This window comes from Myotis lucifugus, unplaced genomic scaffold, assembly GCF_000147115.1.
Source record: "Myotis lucifugus unplaced genomic scaffold, Myoluc2.0 scaffold_8, whole genome shotgun sequence".
Lineage (NCBI taxonomy): Eukaryota > Metazoa > Chordata > Mammalia > Chiroptera > Vespertilionidae > Myotis > Myotis lucifugus.
Genome location: NW_005871056.1, coordinates 16,031,059 through 16,039,107, shown reverse-complemented (window position 1 = coordinate 16,039,107; position 8,049 = coordinate 16,031,059). Strand labels below are relative to the sequence as shown.

The window sequence follows — 8,049 nt, the reverse complement described above, 5'->3', positions numbered from 1 at the left end:
ACAGCCAAGTATCTCCACATATTGCCCAATGTCCCTGGGGAGCAAATTTGTCCTCCCCTCCACACTGAGAAAACGGTTTCAGACGGCCGCTGTCACCTCTGCACTGCCAGTGCTCAGCATGCTGCCTGCTACCTCACTGCGTAGATAGTTAAATATTACCTGAGTGAATTCACTTGCTTGCCTCCATGTCTTGGCTCTCACTGCTCTTTTGCAAACTCATTTTGCTGCAAACAGTGTAGTAATAATTTCCAGTTCAATTTATAGCAGACTGTGTACTTTTTAATGATACAAGCACTTTTCCTTTTAGCATAATTTCTGGTAACTCAAACGTAAATATCACATCGATGTTAAGCCCCACGCTGACATTGCTCACGCACTGCCCCTGAGATCCTTCGATGCATTCAGTGGGTGCTGCCGCCTTTCGTTTCCCTAGTGCACACTCGTGATTTTAGGTCAGGGGTGGGGAACTTTGTTTCTGCCAAGGGCCATTTGGATATTTATAACATCATTCTCGGGCCATACACAATTATCAACTTAAAAATTAGCCTATTATTTGGGCAAACATTTAATTAACTCACCCCTAATGCCTTGGCAGGGCCGGACATTTCCCACCCCCTGTTTTAGATGAAATGACTATGACAAATTATTATGCAATCATTTGAAGCTCAGGGAACTCATAAAGAAAACAAATGGCCATTTAAGTGTTAAAACGCTTAACTCTAAGTTATAATGAGACTCCACACATTACCCAGAAACCTGAGAGCAGACCAAAATGCCAAAGTCCACGGAGACACTGTCTGGAAAGCGGAAGTCACAAACATCCTGGAACATTCATACATCTGTTGTCTTAACACTGCCACATTCGCTAGCTTGTCTCTGGAAAGCTGATGTATCTGGGCTGGGCGGTGGCGGCGGGTGAAGACTGAATGAGACGCCAGAGAGGCCGGAGGGACTCTGGCAGCAACGGGGACCGGTGCACATTTCACACAGAGATCATTTCTGACCGACCCCTTGGATGATTTGTAGCTTATACTCAAGATACTGTTTCAAGCACATGATTTTAAATTGATGTAGAGTCTAGTCATTTACAAAATCCATTTATTGCAGCATTCTTTTAATGGCTAGGATTCAAAGTGTTAAAAATTCAATTTACCCAAGTGAAAAGAAAGACTAACAATAACCGTTTGTCACTGCCATTTCTGAAGACTGTGCCCAATGTTTTTAATTTATTGTTTGTGACTAACATCTGAATAACGTGTCAGACATGGGTCTAACAACTGACTACCTTAAACTCAGGCAACAACCATCACTAACTGCTATAATGGGCACGATGGCATTCAGACTAACACACACACACACACACACACACACACACACACACACACACGCACACCAAGGATGCTGACACCAAGGATGTGAGTTATGACATTCTGCCTTTCTAGAAATAGAGGCCTTAACTCCTCGACTGCTCCTGTAGTAGAAGGTTGAAGAATCCTTTCTGAAGTGGGTTTCTCCATGGAAGAGAAGGAGAATGGGTTAAGGACATTCTGAAATTTAGAAACAAAGCCAAACAAGAAAACCTTTGCAAAAAAAAGCCTGTGTACTGTGCAAAGCTGGTGAACATGGGAAGTCAGTATTTGAGAGAAAGATATCCCAGCAAAAGGTAACTGACCAAGTGAGGATGTTTTGTAACTCCCTCTCCCCCTCCCCCCGAGAAAGACAGAAAAGAATGAAAATTTGGTTAAAAATATTTAGAATGTACACCCTTACGTGGGCATTATGAATATGAAATCTATACGGCAACAGAAAGTACCACATTCGGATCACTGCCCTGGGAAAGTCGCCAAAGCCACACTAGTTCCTATTCCTCTTATTTCTCGGCTCCATCTCAGCACTTTCAGGTCTTGTCCGACGATTCTGTGTTGGACTTGTTTCTGTGTCTTGAAGATCGTTTCTGAAAAGAGTAAAATAGAATTGGCATCTTAGAAAATAATGATCATTATTATTTATTGCAGTTTCTAGTTTATAAGTGTTTTCACAGACATCATTTCATTTAAACCTCTAAATAGCCCTCTACTCCACTGACCAATCTGTTAAAATAATAATAATTATTATTATTATTATATATTACTAGAGGCCCGTTGCAGGAAGATTCCTGTAAGAATAGGGCTTCCTGAGACCGGAGCGAAGCAGAGAAGGGAGCAAAGTCCACCGAGGTGAGCTTCGCTACCTTCTCCTCTGCCTCACTCCCTCCCTTTGCCACTTGGCTCTCGGATCCCTCCCTTCTCTGCCACCTGGGCTCTCCCTTCTCCTCCACTTTGCTCCCTCGCCAGGTCACGGATCTGGGTTCTCTGCCACCTGGGCTCTCTCCCTTCTCCTCCACTTTGCTCCCTCGCCAGGTCACGGATCCAGAGCCCGGGCCGCATGGCGTGCTGCTGGCCCCGCCGGCCCTGCCTGCAGTATGCAAATTTAACGGCTATCTTTGTTGGGTTAATTTGCATACTCTTCTGATTGGCTAATGGGCGTAGCAAAGGTACGGTCAACTATCATCTTTGTCTTTTATTAGTGTAGATACTATAATTATAAATAATATAATAATAATTATTATTCCCACTTTACAACTGAGAAAACAGTGATTACCAAAGATCACAGACATAAGTGACAGAGTCAGGAACTGAACCCCTTTCTTCTGAATCAAAATCTAACAGTTTAAGCTTCTACTTAACATGTTAGAAAGCTGCAAAAAAAAAAAAAACTAAACTGCCCCCATCTTAATAACAAACAAAGCCAGATAGTCCAAAATAATCATAACTTTTCTTGATCCTATCAGAGAGCTGAGACTGTTAGGCATGAAAACAAATTTCCAAAGAAAGATAAGCCCCTCACTGTTGGCAGTGCACTGAGAAAGAGGTGGCTGTCAGCTGACATTTCTTTCTTTTTATTGAATTTATCTGGGTGACACTGGTTAACAAAAATATACAGGTTTCAGGTGCATAGTTGTACAACACATCAGTGGACACTGTATTGTATGTTCACCACCCCAAGTCAAGTCTCCATCCGTCCATCACCATTTATCCCCTCCTCCACTTCCCTCCATTCTTGCCCTCTACCTGGCAGGCAATCACCACACTGTTGTCCCTGGCCATGACTTTTTCTGTTCTGTTTTGTTTTGTTTATCCCAATCCCTCCATCCCACCCTCCATCCCTGAGAGCTGTCAGCCTGTTCTCCATCTAGGAGTTTGTCACTATTTCCTTGTTAGTTCATTTGAATGATTCTGAGATATGGGCTAGTACTGAGGCCCTGACACAGGGGTCCACAGACACTTGCAGGCTCTCTTCCAGGCACTTCCTCCAGGTGCTCAGGAGAAAGGTGGGGAGCAGGGCAGGAAGACTGAAGAGAACCCACAAAAAAGGCAAAAGATTTGAGGAGGCATTCCATCAAAAACCCAAGGAAAAAATATCAGCCTCCATGATTTGGCATTCATGAAAGGAAGTTCATCATCATTAATCCTTGGGGAAATGCAAATTAAAACAATAAAATACTGTATATCTATTAGAATGACTTAATAAAATAAAAAGTAAAACAATAACCAAGTACTGGCCAGGATATGAAGCAACTAGAACTCGCATACATTGCTGATGGAACACAATTTGGCAGTTTCTTATAGGTTGAACTTACACTATACAAGCCTGTAATGAATGCCACTCCTAGGTGGATATTTCTCTCTCATTGATGTTTCTCTCTCTCTATCCCTCTCCCTTCCTCTCTCTCTAAAAATAAAAAAAACGTATTTTAAAAAATTGAGTTGAATTAAAGGACACCCAGCTGGTATTCTAGAATTGCTTTTTAGTTTGGGAAAACACCACCTCCCCCCAATCAGAACTGGTACTAGAATCATAGTACGGAAAGGTTTATTACTCACATAAAGAGGCTTTTCTGGTGAGACCAGGGCAGGCTTCCCAAGTTGGTCTGAAAATGGGAACTGCCTTGGGTGGGATAAGAGAGAGGGTTCCCATGTACAGATAGGGACTTGCATGGTTTGCCAGGACCAAAGGAGGGAGCACCCAGGATTTCCTATCAGCCTGTCCAGATGTGGGACAGAAGAGGAAGAGGAAGGGTTAAGACCTAAAAGCTGCCAGCAAACAACAAAATAATGGAACCAGACTCCTTATTACAGGGTGTAAACTGATGAAGAACTCAGTCCAGAGAATCACTATGTAGTGCCAGCTCACAGCTGTAGCACAGTGGGAGAAGCACTAGACTCAGGCTTAGGAGATTCAAGACAATCCACCATCCTTCTGGGCTCCGATTTCTCACAAAACACAGTGAGTAAGGTTTCTTCTCTCCAGTGCAATCACAGGGATTAATAATAAAAGGAAAATGAAAGTACCTAATATAACAAGTACCATTGTTATATTAATTTATAACAATGTAGCATTTATAACAATGTAGCACATATTAGGAATTTGAGAGATATTAGTTAAATGATATTTACCTTCTCTAATACTCAGAAGTAAAATTCTTGCTGATTTTATTAGTATTTACTTCCTAGAAATAATGGAACAAAGGAAAGAAAAACTTATCGGCCAACATGCCAACTTCCTTGGGATAAACCTATTTCTGTCTCTGGATAAAGGTCCATTAAGAAGGATGGGTCTCTGGTTTTGTCACCAGATGATAGAAAACTCCTTGGTTTCTTTCTACTTAAATAGAAGGGCGACTCAATATGTGTTCATAGACAAGAGGCATGAGCTGAATCTTAGAAGAGGAAAAGTAGGAAGGATAATAAATGTGCACAGAGATGATTTCCCAGATTTAGACAGGAAGCCAATGGTTTAATGGCAGTAGAGGGACACTAGGTTCAAAAGGAATGGACAGTGAAAGGCGGTCAATAAGCAAATAGATTAAACCTAAGATTTTGTGAAGTCAAATAAGCAAGACAATGATGACTCTGGATGAGTTCTGCATTGTAACATTTACTGCATACAGTTCTTGGCTCAACACTTTAAAGGGAACATGAACAGACAGACTGGAGCCTGTATACATGCCTGAGACTTGCAGAGGCAGGGAGCTTCCCAGGTTCTTTTGTCTCAAGGAATCATCCTTCTTTCCATTATAGGCCAGGCCTCAGATGAATACGATCATTGTCTGGAGGCAAGTCCACTCTGCGTTTAGCTTGCCTGGCTCTACACCCACAAACAGGGAGGCCAGGCCCATCGGCAATAATTTTTTAATGGGCTTTTGCTCCTTGCTGCTCCTGGGTGGTTTTCCTTTCCATCATTTTTCTCATCTAACTTGTAAGGGTTTCTTGGGATTTGTTTTTTTCATCTTTTTTGCTTTTGGGTATATACTGAGGTTTATATATGCTTATAATTACTGTATCTTCCTGATGGATTGATCATTTTATCATTATAAAATATCTCTTTGTTTTTAGTTACATTTTTTGTCTTAAAGTCTATTTTTGTCTAATATTAACCATGGCAGCTTTCTCTTGGTTATTGTTGCATGGTGTATCTTTTTCTATGCTTTTACTTTCAATTTATTTATCTTTGAATCTAAAGTGCATCTCATGTAGAAAGCATATATATAGTTCAATCATGTTTTTTCTTAAAAAATCCACTCTGCCAATCTCTGCCTTTTAATAGAGGGTTTAATCTGTTTATGCTTAATGTATTTACTGACAAGGCAGGATTTATGAGTGTCATTTGCTATTTGTTTTCTATAGTGCTTATGTCATTTTTTTGGTTCATCTATTCTCTGCCTTCTTTGGTGTTAAATATTTTCTAGTGTACCACTTTAATCCCTCTGCATTTCTTTCTTTTTTTAAAAATATATTTTATTGATTTTTCACTTTAATCCCTCGGCATTTCTTTTTTTTTTTTTAATATATTTTATTGATTTTTCTACAGAGAGAAAGGGAGAGGGATAGAGAGTCAGAAACATCGATGAGAGAGAAACATCGATCAGCTGCCTCCTGCACACCCACCACTGGGGATGTGCCCGCAACCAAGGTACATGCCCTTGACTGGAATCAAACCTGGGACCCTTCAGTCCGCAGGCCAAACGCTCTATCCACTGAGCCAAACCGGTTAGGGCCCACTGCATTTCTTTTATATTTCAAATTTCTCAGTGGTTGCCCTGGGGAATATAATTAACATATTAATTTATAACAAAATATGCTTAGAAGGATAACACAGACACTTATAGAATTGCTACATTTTGTTGAAAAGTAAAGCTGTGGAAGCTTTTCCTGATTCTGCCTCTAAAGCTACATATGGAGCCCTGGCCAGGTACCTCAGTCAGTTAAGAGCATCGTCCCAAGGTTGCAGGTTCAATTCCAAGTCAGGGCACATACAAGAAGCAACCAATGAATGTATAAATAAATGGAATAACAAATCAATGTTTCTCCCCTCCTCTAAAGAAGAAATCCAAAAAACAAATAAATAAAGCTACATGATAGCATAAGCTTATTTACACTCTTGTGCACTCAGCTGAAGTCAAGAGTCCTGGATTCTGATCCTGGCAGTGCCACGAGCTAGCTGTGGACCTCGATCTAGTCAATTTACCTCTGGAACCCAGCTTCCTTCTCCACATAATGAGGGGACTGGACTAGAGGAGTGCTTACACTTTTCCAGCTTTAACATTTATTATCAAGTGATGGGGTTTGTTTGCTAAGTGTTTTCTTATCAATAATGACTTTAAGAGGTCATCATTATTAAAAATGGACTTGGGCTCAGGAATTCTGGGCTACAGCTTGTCACAGCTGCTGGTGTCAGGATGATTCCCAATAAAAGAGAACATGTTAGTGAAGGAGTGGCCTCCTCTCCCAGAATGCAAAGTTAAATAATGCTTAGCTGAAAGCAATGCAGCCAAAATCTCAAACTTCCATGCAACACTAGTTTGAACCATCAAATATCTCGTTAGTCTGATAAACCTACTCATGTTGTGTTCCTTGGATACACCACACTTTTCCATTTTCCTAGCGACTCAGCTATGAAATTACAAAACGTCAATAGCACAGCAAATCTCTCCTTTGGAAAGATAGTATGGCTTAAAGGTTGAAAGTGTTGACTTTGACACATTAAGCTACTCTCAGCTCCATCACTCATCACTTACTGCTAAGTGACATTGGCTGGAGACTTACCTCTTTCAGCTTCAGTTACCTCATTATAAAAAGGAATAACCATACATCATAGTATTGTTATGTTATTTAAATGAGAGCACACATATAAAGTATTTATTGTGGGTTAGAGCTGCATTGACACTGGGGTTACAATGTTGAACCTAGTAGGGGAAATGGACATGATCCAGAAGGTAAGGCCAGAGAAGACTTCCATGAGAAGCAGGTCTCGAGTTTAGGCCTGAAGGGTAAAGGTAAACGAGAAGGAAGATGAGAAGAACATTCTGGGTAGAGACAAGCGTGTTCAAAGGCCCTGTGGTGAGTGGGCATGTGGCATGAAGAGACACCTGTATCAAAGGAACAAAGGGAACGCACAGGTGTGTGATAAGACAGAAGACTGGAGAAGACCAGATCATGCGGGACCTTTCAAGCATATTAAAGAGTCCCTTCTCAATCCTAAAAGGAAGAAGAAGCTACTGCTATTTTTAAAGTAGAGAGATGAGTACCAGTGATCAGATTTTCATTTTACAAAGGTCACTCTAACTGCAAGATGGAGATGAGATTATAAAGAAGCCAGAAAATAAGGCTAGACAAATTTATTGTCCAATCAAGATACAATGGTGATGAGAGGGGTAGAAATAAATGAATGGATTCCAGAGACATTTAAGAAGTAAAATCTATAGGAGTGATCACAGAGGCACTATAGAACAAGATGTCAAGAATGACAGATATTGTTGGGGCGAGGGGAGGGTATAAGAAATTAGCTGAAAAGGAACACCAGAAGAGGATCATGTTTTTATTTTGCTTTAAAAACTATATAGGGGGGTGTAGGAGAGTAGATAAGGTCAAGTGTTCAGCTTTGCACATGTTGATTTTGAAGAGTCTTAAAAATATCTAAGAAGAGACATCAAGTAGGTAGTTGATATAT

At 40.7% G+C, this 8,049-nt stretch overlaps 1 protein-coding gene across 2 annotated transcripts in view; it reads right to left on the bottom strand.

Annotated features, from left to right (window-relative positions):
• Positions 1 to 261: 261 nt before the first annotated feature.
• Positions 262 to 8,049, bottom strand: part of RAD18 (RAD18, E3 ubiquitin protein ligase) — a 79,972-nt gene continuing 72,184 nt past the window's right edge. The window contains exon 13 of one of the 2 annotated variants that reach the window (XM_023749718.1): positions 262 to 1,954. In XM_023749718.1, coding sequence (XP_023605486.1) covers positions 1,855 to 1,954 — 100 coding nt within the window. In that variant the 3' untranslated portion in view covers positions 262 to 1,854. The remainder of the gene's footprint in view (positions 1,955 to 8,049) is intronic. The other variant, XM_006083904.3, reaches the window with a different exon arrangement.